Source organism: Pelecanus crispus, chromosome Z, assembly GCF_030463565.1.
Source record: "Pelecanus crispus isolate bPelCri1 chromosome Z, bPelCri1.pri, whole genome shotgun sequence".
NCBI lineage: Eukaryota > Metazoa > Chordata > Aves > Pelecaniformes > Pelecanidae > Pelecanus > Pelecanus crispus.
In genome coordinates this window covers 78808927-78827450 of record NC_134676.1, presented here as the reverse complement: position 1 = coordinate 78827450, position 18524 = coordinate 78808927, and the positions used below count along the sequence as shown (strand labels likewise).

Sequence of the window (18524 nt, the reverse complement as noted above, 5' to 3'; positions counted from 1 at the left end):
AGCTCCACAGGTTGCAGACATTACAACAGACTGGCAGTCAGAGGCCTCTGGCCCTGAAGACAGCTAAATCTAAGAGTCCTTGAAATTTTATTACACAGCATGTGAAAGGGAGAACATCATGACTGGATGTGCACTTGGACACACATAAATCTAACAGCATTTAAGTGCCAGGCTTTTTTCAGTGACATACTGCTTTATACTAAAACAGTAAAACCATCCCCTCATGTGTCACAAATGACACATACTCATTCCCAGAGCAGCCTTGCTGTAGAACGCCAGGATTTGCAGTGCCCCACCTGCCACCATCTACCTCCACTGCCACCATGTGAACTGGGGACAGACTCTCTGCTCTCTTGACCCCAGACACCTCGGGAACTCACTCTGTTATCTCTGGACAGCAGACTCTCCCATCACACCATAGGACCCAAAATATTCCACTGTCCTAAAAGACTGCTTTTTTCCAGCCCTGAGGAAAACAGAAATGTCAGACTTCGTAGGCTCTGCTTAGCAGCCCTGTTGCAGGTCACAAAAATACCTTCTTCTTCCCCACTACCATTCCAGTCCTCCAGCAATGCCAGATGCACAAAATTAAACATTTCTCCTGTTCCTCTGGGCAGCGAGGCAAGCTGCAAGCAATAGCAGCAGACAGCAGCTACCGTCAGTGCAACTGCTCAGACCTATCGTGGCTGTTTTCAGCATAGAACGCATCCAAGCTTTACATCCGATCCTTAAGAGCCACAATCACGTATCTGGTGCAAACTGGCAGGGTTACTAAAAGTTATGCAACCAAATAACCCAAGAGGAAGCTGTTGGCATCCACACAGCATATTCAAGACAGCAGAGATTTAAGCTCTGCACATCAATTAGTGAGGCGCTCTAAACTACAGCTGCATAATGGAAAGGGAATGGAGAAGTGTTAATATCAGTGACAAAGTAATAAAATACTCCGAGTACACAGCGTTAAAGCTAGGAAACGGTTACAGTGAAATTCTGAAAGGTCAGTATCATCAGCCACAGTTATATTTTCGTAGAGAATTACTAAATTTGCTGTACTTGAGACCCTGGAACAGTCCTCTGCATGAAGGAGTACTGAACTGTTAAATTATAAACACATGTACCTTAAAGAAGAAAATAATCTGTATTCTTATTATAAAAAGCATGTGTAAGCAGCAGAATTCTGTTCCAGAACACCGCCACTTAATTTAAACAGCATGATTGTATCTATGTGGCCAACTGAAAACACACAGTACTATGTAAAATAGATGAAGATAGTCAAAAAATCCTCCCTTCAAAGCTTAATCTGCACTTAATCATCCTCACATATGGCTGTGTTACTGTGGCTCCAGTAATCTAAAACTAAGCATCCATACAGTTTTTCTGCTTTAATCCCACAAATAAGAAAGGGTCAGGAAAACAGCATCCAGTATCAGATGACCCATTTTTTCCACCTGTAAACAAAACATACTGGGATTCCTATTTCAAAAGCCAGAAAGTACAGTGAAGAACCATGTAAAACTACACGTGTATGAGGAGGGAAGGACAGGGAAGGGAAATGCTAAAAACAGCCAGATGATTAATTTCAAAGTACGCTTTCAAACTTAAATATTTATAGTTAAACTAATAACCACTTTGTTGAGCCCAAATATATTATACTGATCAGTTGTTAAACCACCTCAAATGAAGTTTATTCTGCACTGCAGTTATTCAGTACATTTGATGTACAGTTTCCAGTTTGTGGTTTCTAATCTCTGCATGATCTGCAAAAAAATTCCACCACTAGAAAATTTGAATCTAACATCATACAAAGAAACTCAACACCTTATACTAAGAAATTCTCTCACATTTTAGAAACTGGCTACTACTTCACCCTCTATTTAGGTGCAATATTAGTCTATACTTTCCCATCTGTATAAACCATGTCAGCAACCTGAGCTCTGTACAATTTTCCAATCTTCTGTGAAATAATGCAACTTTTAGTCAGTTGACTAAAAGCAATACACTTACTTCTGCCACACTCTCCACCTAAGAATAGCATCATTAAGACAATACTGAAATCACTTTGCCATGTATTTAAACATAACAAAATCTAACTGCAGAATTTTTTGTTCTAGTCATTTAAAAGAACTACTTGAAATTAAATCATGAGATATTCCCCTGTATTATTCTGCTGCCAGATATGTGAACAATGCAGAAAATTAGCAGATACAAAAATATTTGAATCCTGAACTAAAAATTATTTTGACAAAGCAGAAGGCTGCAGATATGAATGCACTGCACTGAATTAACATCTGAACATCATAACAATCTAAATAGCATTGCTGGTTGCTAGTGTTGCTAACAGATCTGCTGAACTCTCATATAGTGAAGCAAATTAACATTTTTAGATGTGATAATATATCATTACATTTAAAGTAGAGTGGAATTGGTAACTGCTATATAAGAACTGCAGAAATTTTTCAGTCATATAAGGTTTTATTTTTATACAAGATAAATAAATACAATTTTATCAGAAAACTCTTAACTTACAATAAATGCACAAAGTATGAGTTCATTCATCATGATCAAGTACAGTAAATGTATAGAATTTAAATTCATTCTATTAAATCTGTTTAGAGACCACAGCAATATGTAAAACTACCAGTCACAAGAACTCAACACCTGAAAAAATATGACGAATATGAAACAAACATTGCTTTCCATGAACTGTATTGTCTAGATCAAAGCCTAGCAGCCTCCTGCCTAACTACAACATTTCAAAGAAAGAAAATTTATTACTTAAACACTGTGAAAATGCAAGATACACATGGGTATCAATTGTGTCTGAGGAAGTCCCTGAACTGCAAATTGCTAGAAGCTGTGAGAGTGCTCTGGGGAGGTAACATTACCCAGTTGCCCTGTTCTCATACTCTCCTCTGATACTGCCTACTTTCAAACACAGGACAAGGTGATGGCTATTGTGAATTCTGTTGCTTTATATTTTGTCTCACACATTTTTCTTCTTGACCTTCCTTCACAACACAGTTTACAAATCAAGACTTTGAGTCGATCAAGTTAAAGGGCATGTTAAATAATACAGTGTTTTCTGCTTAGACCACTCTTTTTCATAACAAGCAATTAATGCCATCAAAACCCAGAGCCCAGTAGAATTACTGCTATGCAATCAATAAACTGTATATGTCTTTTTAAACAACAAGCAAACACAAACCCAGTCTATCGCTGGCTTTTTTACGTAAGTGGCTAAGTTAGAATCTGGCTAACTTTATGGGGTAAATCTTGAATTGTTAAATTGTGCTGTGAGTGCTGTAATTTTATACATTAGCAACAATGAAAAAGTACAAACAAGGGTAATTATATCATAATTACTACAGTGAAATTTAAATGAAACCTAAAAAATTTAACATCCTTCTGGATCTGTTCACTTGGTTTTCTACGTGCAGAAGACAGAATAATTTACTCTCAAAACTCGTAACATCTCATACCCTTCCAGAGAGGTCCAGTGTTCCCCTAAATAAACATGCAGCCATCAGAAGACAATTCCTGAATGGATCTCAAATACTTAACAGCAATATACAAGTACTATAAACTTTGTCTTCACATCTGTTAAAAGAATGTATAAAATATGCAAATGGTAATCAAACACTTTTGTTTATGTTCACACACAATCTATTTCAGCTATTTGTGCCAAAAAAGGGAACCGTTAGCTACTTTAGCCGACATGAATGAATGCCTGATTACTACATTTATAAGGAGCTAGACATCACATTCAGTGGTACCAAAGCACAGTGAGCAAAAATGAGTGAATACATGTGATGAAACTGCAATCTCTTTCTTTCCTACAACAATTTTGAGATCTCAGGCATATGCTGTAACCTGCATTTGTCCATTTTATATTGGCACTGATGCTGTAAGATCTTTATTCTTGGGAGGAAAATTTAGCCCATGAAATTCTGCTGTAGGATGGATTTTATCCTAAATCACTGCTGCAAAAGAAGATTCTAATCCAGCTCTGGATGATGACGGTATCAAATGGCAACCAGTTTAACTCTGAATTAAGATGGGTTCCTTTAAAGACCTTTAGGCAGTTTGTTTTACTGCACAGATCTCTCAATTATGGGAACAAGGACAAAGTCAAATGTGAAAGGCTTTCCTTTAGGACTGTATATATGAATATACATAAGTATAAATAAAACAGCACTCAATACATTCAAACTGAGAGGATTTAGAACAAGCTATTTTTATATTAGGAAAGATATGTCACTGCCAACATCACTATAAAGGGACCCTCTTCCCAGTTTTACAGTACATCTCCCAAATAAAAGTCATGTTGCATTACTAATACCAAATTACACTCTTCCCCTTCTTTAGTGGCAGATAAGGAACTGCCTGCAGTTCTGAACTGTGCAGTTCTAAATTCGCTAAAGCTACAGTCATTCTATGCTCTTGCAGGCACAGTATATTCAGACTAATAGAAATTATTAATACTATCCTACAAGGCTTTAAGTCAGCCTCAATAAAAGCATCATCTCATCCAGAACTGGAAGAAATGGGGCACAACAAAGGCTACTAGAATCACAGAAAAAAACAGAAATCCTATTTTTGAGGGGTAATTAAAAATTTGGTTTGTCTAGCCTGCAAAGCAAAGGTTAAAATGCTTTTGGCAATGCTCTGAATATATACAGTTTTTCTCCTTCCTTGAGATTTAAACATCAGCTTTAACTAGAAAAAGACCAAATGAGTGTAAATTGACTACAAATAAATGCAGGTAAGAAACTACACAGACAGTTCCAACCCATATTCACTTCTGGCAAACAGTGTGTCTTGCAGACAAGCATATGAACTACACCACAGTAAAGCTGAAATACGCTGACAGGCTGGGGTGAATCTGGGGCCAAAAAGGTGAGCTCATCTTAACAGGCCTTTAAGTGTTTGATTTGCTGATACCCCTTAGAATCACAGAATCATGTAGGTTGGAAAAGACCTTTGAGATCATCAAGTCCAACCATTAGCCTAACACTAGGAGAGTAATAATTAATTTCATGTTTCCTGGCTTTGTGGCTGGATTATTTTTTTAATGAAAGTAAAACGTGGGTGCCCTTGTGGCACCCAAAAAGAGGCTTCATTGTCATGTGTTTGATCTGGTCTGGAATACTTTTTAACTAACTAATTCCACGCTTCTGGACTTCTACTAATTTTCTGGAGGACTTAAGAAAGGCTTCTCTGTCCTCAGCCTTTTTCCATGACCCTGGCACCAACAATTACCAGCAGGGTGCTGGACATGGCAGTGCACTAGGAGTGCTGAGAAAACACTGAGCCTTGTGCAGGCTATGCCTTGCCACCAGCTCAGGGTCCACACAGAAAGCAGGGAGAGGAATCCTGGGCCTCCAGGTAGAGTGGGCATTGCCATCTCACAAGCTCTCTGCTGCAGCAGAGGCGCAAAACCTTGATGAAACCTTTGATCACTACTCCCTTCCTGTGGCACACTGCGTTATGTTAGAGGCTTTTAATTTTTTGCTCTACTCCAGTACATTAAGCATATTCTGTGGCTTGCAGTACACCAGAACTGACGTGTATCCCCAAAACACAGATGTGGATTTGTTTGCATGGGAGAGAGGGTTGGGTTTTTTTCCCCTATTTCAGCATGAACTAACAAGGACAAAGCCTATTTACCCCAAAGCCCTGAGCAAGCTTTCCGTGCTGGAAGTCGCAAGACTTCTGAACTCTATGTTTAGGGCATTCTGCTCTCCATAATGTTATCATTAACCTCATTACATTAGCTTCTGCACATCATACATAACATATTAAAAAACTAAGAGAGTCAACAGAATATTAAAGAAATACAATTCAGGTACTTGTGGATCACTCAGTCTGTTTAAGCTACTTCAAACCACAAACACCCTCAAAAAACTAAATACCACTCCAAAGAGAGAGAGAGCATTGTGCAAACTAGTATGTTGACATCACACACACCACAAACATTTTATCACTTCCAGTTATCCACCCCCCACACCTAAGCTTTTAAATTTTGCACTAGATACTTTTCAAAAGCAAACACCAACATTTTCCAGGTTATCTTCCACTTAGAGAGCAAAGTCTCTACCTTCTCCCTGGCTACAGTACTAGAAATGACACTTCATGATGCCCACCCACTGATACTTAAAAGATATTCTACCTCTCCAGGAATAGACTAGGGAGGGGGAAAAAAAAAAAACCCTCTCTTATGCAATGCTTTCTATACATACAAGCCACAAAGTTCTCTGCACAGGAATGGAATTCTATACATATTCCCCTACAGTGACTATAAATTGCTTGGTATGATACATCCATCATTTATCTCAAGTTCTACTTTAAGCACCTATTCACAGCTTTATTAGCTTTACAGCCTGATCTAATACGGAAATCATAAACCTCCATATAATTGTGCTGCTCATCCACCTTCTTCAGTTTTGAAATCTTTGTTCATTTCCAGCCAACCTTGACAAGGCCAAGGAAGATGTTTGTTTGATCTCAAGGAAACAAATTTCCTACAAATTGTGCAAGAACCAACAGCTGAGCAAGGCACAGACAGAGATTAACACTCAATGAGAAAAAAGGATGCAATATTTGTTCCAAAGTTGTATATTCTGATCAGACTCCAGACTGGGCAAGCAGCATTGCTATAGCTTGGAGCCAGTCATAACATTTAGGGAACAGGAAGAGGAGATGTAAAGATGAGGGCAGGAAGGAGTAACCACAGACAGAACAGAAAGACAAGGAAAGACACATTTGGCAGAGATGAGGCTTCAGATTGTCCACATGCGGGGCAACAACTTCCTTGCACTTTCTTTTATACCACTGCCATAGGACAACATATCCATAATATACAACAACAAAACAAGAAAGACACAAACCAGACCCATGTTTGCTTAACCAGGCCTATGTTAAGCTTAGCTTTCTCCTCTTCCTGTAGCTGTTCAAAAAACAATGACTGTTTCACATGAACTTCAGTGGTTCTGAGATTAATTTGCTATGAGGAAAGAAATTATTCTTAAATGTTGCACACATACAAAGACACAAAGATCACATTTTGTGTTACAACACTGTATCCTAAGACCAGTCCTTAGCCCTTTTGCTGTTGAGTATGATAATACACAGCTCTATGCCTTCTCCTGCTGAAACTCCATTTCCCGACAGGGAAACAGGATGTTTAATTCAGTCAAAAATGTTCCAATGAACTACACTTTCTATTTCCTTTTCTCTCTGTGCCCCTTACAGAAGTTAGGTGACAAAGGCACTTGATGGAACTTGTATTTCAAAGGCAAGATAGGCAAGGTGAGGTAACGCTTCTGTAATCCACAAAGATGTAACTCCTACAAAAAACAATGACTTTCCTGATTCCTCCCAAAACCCTCAGTCCTTGATGACTCATACAGTCTTGTCATCTTTGTACACCTAGATGAGTAAGTGAGGACATTACACTGTCTTTGGTTAAGCTCCGCCCCCCCCCCCCAAATTACGCATGCCTAAATCTTAAAACCTTTTCTTGTCTCTATACGTATTACATCACCAATGATCTAATGCATATCTTCAAGTTTGCCCAAGTGAGCTGTCTGTACACATTCTACCTTTATTCAACCTAGTTTATGGTTTCTCCCCTGGAAATTTAGTCATCATCCCAAGTGATTTTCAACTATAAGACACAAAGCCCTCTCACTTTTTTTGTAATTACACCCTCTCACTTTTTGATACACCAAGGGAAATGCACCTACCCACTGACTGGAAAAGATGCAGTACAGAAATCGTACTTCCTATGAAAACATCGCTCCAGGAGGCACAGGTGAACTACAATTACAGAATATTCTCTAAGTGCATTTGTGTGCATTACTGGAAACAACACTGTCAAATGTCTGATGCACTAAGTATGTGAAATTACAACATAAGAGTGAGAAAGGGAGATACACAGAAACAAAATAGCTTTTTTAGCTTCAACTGAGGAATATTGTCATCTCCAACCATAGACCTTCCTTCCATACTGAGAAAGAAGGCTGAAAAAGAGAAGTATCAATCTATAGAGAGTAGCAAAGAACAGAGGAGAAAAAAGAAACCAACACTGCAAACCTGTAAAGCTGGTTCTGCACTGAAACAAGGGAGAATTTAAAACTTTACTGGTTTAAGAAAGAAGGTCTGAAGTCCACAGGCAAGCAGTTTTCTATCCTCTGTGCCTAGATAAGAGCTCTGCCTATTTTATTGTTGAATGGTATTTCACCTGCTGCATCACATATGTGATCATCTAGGAGCAAAATGGTTTCAGGTGCCCATCCTCAGTTCTCCCACCACACCAGACCAGAGCCTGTGCTCTGGCTCCCCCCGCTGACAACTTTACAAACACTTCCCAAAAGGTCATAAGGTGCCTCAAGGGCAGGAAAAGACATAAACTATTTTATTTCAATTTATTCCAGTAAAGTAGCCCAGAAATTCTATCTATATGCTTTTAAGATGAACACCAGGCACATAATCAACTTTCCTAAAGTCTATTACTATTTAGGACAGTTACATCAAAGCCTTTTTGAAGTGGCTAAGATCTATAAAAGCTATTATCAGAAGAATTAAAAAAAAAAAAACAACCCAACCCATACTGAAATCAACTTATTAAATCCCTGGCAGAAACTACAGCGTGAAACAGTATAGCCAGTAACTGGTATGGCTCCTACAAATAAAAAAGGTCTCTAATATTCTAAGTTAACTAAATAGGAGGGAAAAATAGTTATGTGCTTTTCTCACACTACTGAGAAAATATCTTTACAAAAAGGCTAATAAGAAAATTAAGCTGCGATGCTTCAGAAGTATACTGCTTTAACATATTAAAAATTGGTCAAGGAAAAAAAATGGTTCTGTAGAAACATCTGTAAATTACCAACCACAGCAAGACTCTAAAACAGTGGTATACCACACTATTTAAAACTGTTAAAAATTAATAAAAAGTAAAACTGCTTAATAAAAAAGTAAAACAGAGGGAAAATTATTTTAGATAACCAAACCAAAAGGATTTTTTGTACACTATAGCTGAAATGAACAAAGTGACAATTGAGTAAACTCTACATTGACAATGTCCAGGGAATGCACATTCAAAGGAATAGATCCAAAACCTTAAAATGTAGGCAACAAACATTTCATGGACTCAATACTGTTATTTACTACATATTCAAGTACAAGACTCCAATAAAGCCTGCAAAGACAAATCAGAAAAGATGGAGTCCATTTCAAGACAGAGACAAGTAAAACCATGCATGATAGTATTACAAAATAAAGCATTTCTAAAGCATTAATAAGTAAAGCATAGCTCAAAGTAAGAGAGTGACCAAGCAATCCTCACATTTCAGAACTAATAAAAAGAAATACTTCCATATGCAATACATTGTCTACAGAGACAACAGAAACATCCACAGCTACTTTAGGACAAATTAAATACATTAAGAATGCAAATATTTGTGAGGCAAGAAAGACATCAAACATCAACGGGCAAGTCTGAGAATAAAACATCCTCCAGCAGCAGGTAATCCTCATCCATTATCTGAAAAAAGGACACTGAATTAGAATGGTACCCAATCTGATTTCTGCATAGGAATTTCTAACTTGCTCCAAACCTACTACTCTGAACTACTTAAGATAATGTGGGCCCAAACAGAGCAGTTTAACTCTTTCAAACCTATATTTAACATACACATCTGCTATCATATAATTTGTGTAAACTCTACTATGGATCTCAGGTCTTCAGGAAAAATAAATTACATTGGACTTGCTCAACATCATAGTTTTCAAATACAAACTTAGGCCAAGATAAAGAACTACCTCACCTGGATTTCATGAGGGGCTGGGCTACCCATTTCTTCAATCTCCGACGTCCAAAGGAAGTTTTAGTATGATCCAAGACCCAGAGTAGGCTTCCTTTTGTTTTCATATCAGTCTAAAATAATAAAAATAGCATCATTATTCTTAACTGAACAATCAATTATGTAGTTAAAGGATCTTCACCACACTACTTAAAAGTTCTGTTTAGGCTTTAAGTTACGGCAACTGCATGTTCATTTACTCATCTTGTTCACCAGCAATGTCTTACATAAAGTACCTCTAACAGTATAAGATACTTAAGTATGTTTTCCCTTTAGCCAGAAAATCTTTTTAGAAAATGACTGGAATAAATTAAACAAGTTAAATTAATTGTATGCATAAAGGTCTGTGCAGTAGCACAAACAAACTCTACTGCAGTCCTATCACTTGACTGCAGTTGCTCAAGAACTCAAACATCAGGAAAGTTCTTTGCTAGTCAAAGTGCCATAAGGTTCCTAACTCATACTAAAAGCCAGCACAGATTAACTTTGATTTATGCCTCTGAAAATGCAATCACCCTTCAGTTTGATCCCGTTTAAGATAGTTTAAACCTTCTCGATGAGATTGGCAAACTAACTTAACTAACTTTATTGGGAACAATATGTCAAGCAGCTGTGAAAATTTCAGCATTTATTACAAAAACATTACATTTGTCCTTACCTGATTCTGTAACATTTCGAGATTCTTCATTGTTGTCCCATTAATTGTCATGTACTGAGTTTCACTTGACAACCGTTTGAAATTGCTGGGGAGAGGAATTTCATGTTATATTTTAAATTCGGGCATGGACATAATGGTGAAACACTGTCAAGTTTCTCACATTAGAGAATTGATTAGTTATGCAAAATTTTAAAAAATCAAGTAAGAAATTAAAATCTATTCAGATAAATAAAAGAACCGAACACTAATAACTTCTTTTAATTTACTGCTTGGAAAAACCAATTTATGACTCACTTCCCGGTTTTCTGACAAATCTCAGAATAAAATCCAGCTCTCCTGTTACCTAATCCTGATCCACTAAATGGTTAAGGAAGTATCCCTTCTTCAGTCTATGATGAAATGGAAAAAGTATGCGCTTTTGTTAGTGTTCTGTAGGATTAGGGACAGGGATAGGACTAAGAATTAATACTTTAAGAGTGGAACAGACTTCTAACACAACTCATCATCAAAACAGCATATCAAAATACATATTTTTTTACTACTGCTACAAATTTAAATAGGCTGTTAATGCAATTTAGGAAAATAAAAATCGGGTATATCTAAACTGTTTTATTTTATTTTTAATACGAAATAACCATGACCAAAATTACCTGACTTTTTGATGCATCCTAACAGAACAGGATGAGACCAACCCAAAAGTTGTGCTGGTTAGAACCAACATTAATAAATAATTGTATTAGTTGTGTAATCATGTAAGATACAAAAATTGTTTCAGTCTCAGACATACACATGTGGTAGACAGGACCGTGAAGTGCAAGATCCTCACTAAATCCTTCTGACAAATCAAGTCATGATTGTCTAGCTTAATCATACCGCTGACTGCCCTTTGCACAAAATCTAGGACACTACTGTCTTAGACTAAACAGAATGACTTGCTGGGTAGGATTTCAAACTGCTTTCTTGACTTTTCACAAAATTTTTTTCAGTGCATTCAATTTTAAACTCTCTGGGAGAGAGCTCATGCTCAAACTTTTCTGTTAGGCACACACAGTTGCATTATTGCTATATTAAAAACAAAAACAGTAGTAAAACTTCCAGAAATATGCAATATTCAGAGACTAACGCTATATACTTTTGTTGTATGCAGGTGTTTGGGCCTGCTAGCAAATTTTTTCCTAAATAATGGGTCAAATTAGAAGTACTTTCCACAGGATCGTTAAAAAAAAAAAAGTAGATTCAACTGAGTGCCCTCAAGAAGTTCAATGATAGTTTGAAAGTACAGCTGACTCACAACTGTACCCACAGTCATAATTATTCTGCTCTAATGTGCTATCCCAGCAACCAACAAAGTTGGCCAGCAAAACAAAACCTTGGGGGCAAAAGCAGCAGCACTTTCCAAAGTACACAATATTGTAAGCAACAAAACAATACTTCCTGTTATTATCTTCAGTCACAACTGCTGATGCTGGCAAAAATCAAATAGGAATGATTTCTGCTTGGCTCCCAATCCTTACAATCAACAACAAATCCTACCCACTCTTCCAAAAGCACCTCCTCTGCATCTAGAATTTACCTGTAACTGCACTTTCCCCCTTTTGCTGCATTTAGAATTGCCACTACTCAAGCCTGTGATCTCTTAAACCCAGCTGGATAAGCACCACACCTTTCCATCTTCTCCCAGAAGCACAAAGGATGCTTTTGGCTGTTTCTGTCAACCCTCAGTCACCCATACGTGAGTTTCAAGATGGTGGATTTACTGGTCCTAGTGTTTCCCCACCTCACTTGGCTTCAGAGCACTTAACACAGAGTGTATTCTGTTCACAGCAAGCTTGCTCTCCGGTGATATTTAAAGACAACTAACTCTGCTCCACTGCTGAGTATATGTACTGTTCTTTCAGAATCAGATACGCTAAAGTTGTTCTCACAGCATAAATTATGTGTGTTTTATATTATCCAGGTGTTTGCTTTATCTGAGTTACTCCACCCTGCTATTAACCCTGGTAACTGAGAGCTTACAGTATATGAATAATAGCCAAGATCAACTGCAGTATATGCCCAACCAACAATTTCAGATGTCACAGCATGGAACATGTTTTACTTCCATCCCCTCATCTTCCTTCAGCTTGGGGTCAGAACTTGATACAAACGCAAACAAAGACAGACTCTTTGTAGGGAATTTGGGGACAAAATGGCCTAAGAAGGTTGTAAACAAATACTAAATCAGAGCTGGTTTTGCAGCAAGGGTGTCAACATATTCCTTGTGAGAAATTCTAATGTGCTGCTATCTACCATCTCCTGCATCAGTAAAAAAGACCCTTCAAAATCACTTCAACTGGATCACAATGCAGTAATTCCTTCTGTAGGTGACAGTGTGACCTGAGTTTCAAAGAACAGACTTGCAACTGTCTCAAGTACTTAAACAGCACAAAACACAAGTGATTGAAATAGCTGGCAACCCCACTACTGAGGAGCAAGGCAAGGTAGGATCATGCCATCTGGGCTGAGAAAAATGAAAAGAGGAAACAAAACCAAACACAAGCTCCTAGTAAGATTTAGGAAACTTCTGAGGAATACTCATAAGAAAGAAGTTCCTACTCATTAAATGACTCTTCAAAGTAGAACCACACTTGATGTTGACTATTAAAGGGTTACTATGATTGCTTTAGGACAGTAAACTGCACTCTCAAACTTTGATTCTTAGGCGTTACCTGTGAAATTGGATCTTCTTGGTCATTCTTGCACTGAAGGGCACTTTTATGCTTTATTCATTATTCTCTCCACAGGAGGTATTATATATAATTTTGTACTCAGTAACCCAGCCTAAGTGAATGCATGTTATTCAGATCAGCAGTTTTCAACTACCCTATTTTACAAATCTGTAAAAACTCTTTCCAGCAAAGCTGCAAGGCACTGTATTGAAAGCCTACTAAGCAGCAGATTTTCTTTGCTCAATTACCTTTTACAGACCTCTAGAGTCCCTGTCTTTGAGATTTCTAAGGGTGAACAAACCACAGAACAAAGCTATATATTTAGACAAGAGTTGCAAGGAATCCCTATTCAGCTTTAAGGAATAAAAACTCTCTCCATTTCTCAGAAGTATTAGCTTTCTCTAGGTATGGAAGACATTTACCACAGTCTAAGTACCAAAGGACATCAAGCTCAGACTATGTTTTGTGTTTAATTAACCAGTTTTAAATTCATTAGTGAATACTGCCGCAGAGGTAGAACTTCTGATCTGGATCACTGATGTGATAGGAGTCCAGAAACTTCCGGCTAAACCAGTAACAAAATAAAACAAACACACACAAAACAAAAATGAGAAATACAAAACAAAGAACAAAAACAGAAATGAGAGGACCTGGGAAGGATTAAGAGAAACAAAAAACAACCTCCATCATTTCTATCCTGAATTAGTCTTCTTTTTCTTCACTCAACTCACCCCAAGGAGTGGACCTGCAACCTTGTGCTACCCAGATGTCTGCATTTTCTCAGCCCACTTTCCTTGAGCACAGCCTCAGCACTCCTACAAGCTCCAAATGCCCAGAGTGCAAGAGATCCCACCTGCTGCCCTTGTTCTGTGGTCTCAAAAGAGATGGCAAATCCTTCAAAGTCTGAAAACTATGCCTTTCCTTTTTCAGTCCCTCCTACTCCTGACTTAGATACCTCCCAAAATCATTTCAGTACTCCCTTTCTCATAGTGAGAATGGGTAAATAAACCTATGCATTGTCTTGTATACATGATGTTTCTGACATCATCAGCACCCAAGAGATACAAAAGACTTATGAACCATTCCCTCAATTTCTATGACATTTCCCCTGAAAATTCCAGGATGTCCACCATTTGAAGCTGGAGAACTTACTTTTTTAGTTCTCTCTTAATTTCATCTTGCCAACTCCCTTCCACCCCTATTATAAAGTAAAATCAAACATTTCTCCTCGTCTCGAATTCTTTCTCTCTTTCCTCTCCTCCCTCAAAGCCATTTTAACCCTCCCCTCTCCTCTTCCATTTCTGCCTCTGTTTTCCATCTTCACTGCTGGTAGTTCTCCAATCCCAAAGCTACTCCCCTCCTTCAGAAAGATACCTGACTCTTCCATTCGCTGCATTTATTGAAGTTCATCTATCACTGTTTAAAATCTAAGAACTACAGGCTCCCTCTTCCAGCTCCAATATGCTGGAAAACATGTAGGTAAAATTAAAAAACACTGAAACACATTTCCCAGCAACCGCTATGCAAATTATGATTTTTCAAGTAAAACTGGGTACTCAACTATATTTGAAAACCTCTCCTAGATGTGTATCAACTTCTTGTCAAAAGCCAATAAAGGTCTCTCAGTATGTAAAGGTATTAGAAAAGCTTGTATCATTCCTCGTTAAATCTATTTTTACTTGCTACTAGAGCTCTAATGCAGTCTAGCCATATTCCAGGGTTCTGCTGTGCAGAAATCTATTTTCCTTTTAATATTTTGCTTTATTTAGGATCTTAAAAGTGAATTTAAAAGCTTCTTCTAAATATTAAAACAAAATGTGTTTCCCCCCCCAGTAATGAGGATCCCTCATCATTTACATGATGTTTCATGACTCTTACTATTAAAGTGAGCTGGAATCTTGTTCAGCTGGGAGAAGAGTGTTTATCTGAAGAAGGTACAGAGGTGCAAGGACTTTTTTTTGTCATTCTTCCTATCAAATAGGTCTTTTTCATCCAGATCTGTGTCACATAAATAAACTGAAAACTATCTCACAACTCTGACTTCATGCTTGCTGACTCATCAGTATATGCTCACTGACCTGAATTCTCCTAGGAATTTTAAGTTGCTTGACAGTGCAATTGAAATCTTTCTATTCTATTTCCCACAGAATCACAAAAGATCCATGAGCTTTACAACTTTGCTTAAAAGGCTTTCCCTTTTCAGTATTTAGATAGTATTTCACTAGTATTTCACTGGCATTAGGAAAAATACTGAAGCTGAGTTTGCCTCAGTATTTGGCTCACTGTTTCAATATACGTGACACACTAAAAACAGCAGGCAGAACTCGGTATCAGGTAGTCAAAGCAGTAAAGGCTTTAGAAATAAATACAGCAGAATCCAAGCTCCTGAGCACAGGAACAAAGTTATCTCAAAGAACGTATTTTATTTCTTCATAGCACATCACCAAGATATCAAATAGTTTATTGCCTTTCCACTCAGATGTTCGTACATTCACTTAAGTCCATTAAAGCAACCTTCAGCAGGCAAATGTCAACCCTAAGATTTAGTACTTTTCCATTCCTGTCTGTAATTATACTTGATTTTAAGATGCAGCTATTACAAATGTGACTGAGTGCTGCTAGATACGCCTTCACTTAATGATGCTTCTCCTCTGCTACTGAATTACTTCTACATAAAAGATGAATTTTGTATTTCCCCCATCTCAAAGAACATTCACCTTATGTGTGATTGCACATAAGGCACTGTGACAATAGTGATCTACAAGTGTGACCATGGAATGCCATTTCCTAGGAGTTCACCTCCTTCTTCAGAAACTCTCACAACAACATTTCTCCAAAAAGCCAACCAAAGAGGATGAGCAGGAACAGCACAGTGCTGGAAGACCACAGATCAGAGCGCTCCTTGATGGATGAGGCAGGGGAAACAGCTTAGAAGATGCCACAGGAATTCTTTTTGCTAAGATTTTAATAGTACTTGGAGAGGGAAAGGGCAACGAAAATATATTCCAAAATCCAGAAAACCCAGCTATATATAGATTCCAAATACTTTAGTAGATACCTGAGAAATGTTTAAAGCTGACATTTGCAGTCAATTTTTTAAATGCAGCTGCATTTTTTTTTTAAAAAAGGTAATGTAGGGAGCCCTTCAAAATAAGGCTTGAAACTTCAAGAATCTCATATAACATGTGAATGATCTACAGGTGACATGACACATTTTTCCAGTTTGCAGACAGACTTACTTTGTTAAATCCTGCCTACTGAGAGGACAGAGGAATACTAAGACAACCAAGAGAATATTTTGCACAGGATCCATGACAGATAAAGCTGTTTTATTAAAGCATTCAATAAGCCTCAATGGTATTTTCAAACCTAAGCCAGGTAGGATAGCAATGTTTTATATTTGTGCAAGACAGGATAAAAAGATGCTTGACTGGCAATATCTTTCCATTTTCATTTGATTCCACCTGCATAAACCTGTTATTAATTTTGAGTACTCATTTGAGCATGTCTAACAAACCTAAGTGTTAGCACTACTTAAGGGAAGACAAGATTATTTCCATGCCTGTGTGCTTTGTAGTAACTGCACAAATGGTGACCATCTATCAACAACTTTTTGCAAGATTGTTCCCCAACTCCTACTTACCACTGAGCCAACTCAAGGAATTTTTCAGAAAACTAGGATGTGTTGAACATCTGTTTTCTTTATAATTGATAACTAGATTCACCAACTCAAACAGACCTGCTGAGTACTGTGTAAACATTAGCATTTATACCTGCTTCCAGAGCTATAGAAAGAGAAAATTATTTACACACCTTTGGCAAAATAAAACATTATCTGCAAAGCTAAATTACAGCATTATTTTTTTCTTTTTAAAAAGCTGCCAAAAAGCCCCAAATTCTGTTCACAAAGTAAAACTGAGATTGAAGTATGGTGGCTGATCCTGATTAACAAATTTTAAAGTTTCCCCCCTGTATCTACCAGTTTTTGCACCTTGTTTGTTTTCAGTAACACCTGGCAGCAGTACATGTTCATTTACATTACTGATGGTAATGTCTAGACAACCATACTTGATAAAGATTTTCATGAAACATCACTTATAAAAAGAAATCACTTGATTCCTTCAGTTCTGATTAGGAGCTTAAATGTAAGGTTAGTTTTTACAAAGACTATGCGTATCTCTAGCAGGTGCATTCATTACATTGAAGGGAAGTTCCCTGCTACAACTTACAAGATAAAACTGGTACAGGTATTGTTGCTTTGAACGGGAAATGTATATAAGGCAACTTACCTTGGATTGTAAAGCATCCTTTCCAAATTAAATTCTTTGAGGTATGCAATTACTGCTGCCAGAGAGCAAATAACAGGCTTATCCAAGCTTAGTATTACAGATAGTTTTTGAGGACCTAAAAAAAAGAAGTTATTTTCTTGTTAACTCACTGTTTACTACTTACGTACTTCACAAAAAGGATACTCTATTTTTCAATTTAATCAAATAGAAATCTGTAATATATGTACAGGGGAGGTCCCTGATGACTGGAGGCTTGCCAGTGTGACACTCCTACAAGAAAGGTTGGAAGGAGGATCCAGGGAACTACAGCTCTGTCAGCCTGCCCTTGGTGCTGGGAAAGATTATGGAGCTGTTCATATTGAGTGCACTCAACAGGCATGTGCAGGTCAACCAGGGGATCAGGCCTAGCCAGCATGGGTTCATGAAAGGCAGGTCCTGCTTGATCAACCTGATCTCCTTCTATGACCTGGTGTCCCGCCCAGTGGATGAAGGAAAGGCTGTGGATGTCATCTACCTGGACTTTAGCAAAGCCTTTTGACACAGTCTCTCTTAGCATTCTCCTTCGGAAGCTGGCAGCTCGTGGCTTGGACAGGTGTACTCTGCTGGGTAAGAAACTGGCTGGGTGGCCAGGCCCAGAGAGTAGTGGTAAATGGAGTTAAGTCCAGTTGGCAGCCGGTCACGAGCGGTGTTCCTCAGGGCTCTGTTTTGGGGCCAGCCTTGTTTAATATCTTTATCAATGACCTGGATGAGGGGATTGAGTGCACCCTTAGTAAGTTTGCAGATGATACCAAGCTGGGTGGGAGTGTTGATCTGCCGGAGGGTAGGATGGCCCTGCAGAGGGACCTGGACAGGCTGGATCGATGGGCTGAGGCCAACTGTATGAGGTTTAACAAGGCCAAGTGCCGGGTCCTGCACTTGGGTCACAACAACCCCATGCAACGCTACAGGCTTGGGGAAGAGTGGCTGGAAAGATGCCTGGCCGAAAGCTGCCTGACCTGGGAGT

General features: G+C 38.2%; 1 protein-coding gene across 1 annotated transcript in view; it reads right to left on the bottom strand.

Annotated features, from left to right (window-relative positions):
* Positions 1-18524, bottom strand: part of MSH3 (mutS homolog 3) — a 123369-nt gene that overhangs the window by 56626 nt on the left and 48219 nt on the right. Inside the window, exons 10-12 of the mRNA XM_075726161.1 lie at positions 17522-17636; positions 10525-10609; positions 9831-9940 (exon numbers count right to left, since the gene is read on the bottom strand). Of these exons, the coding sequence (XP_075582276.1) occupies positions 9831-9940; positions 10525-10609; positions 17522-17636 (310 nt within the window). The remainder of the gene's footprint in view (positions 1-9830; positions 9941-10524; positions 10610-17521; positions 17637-18524) is intronic.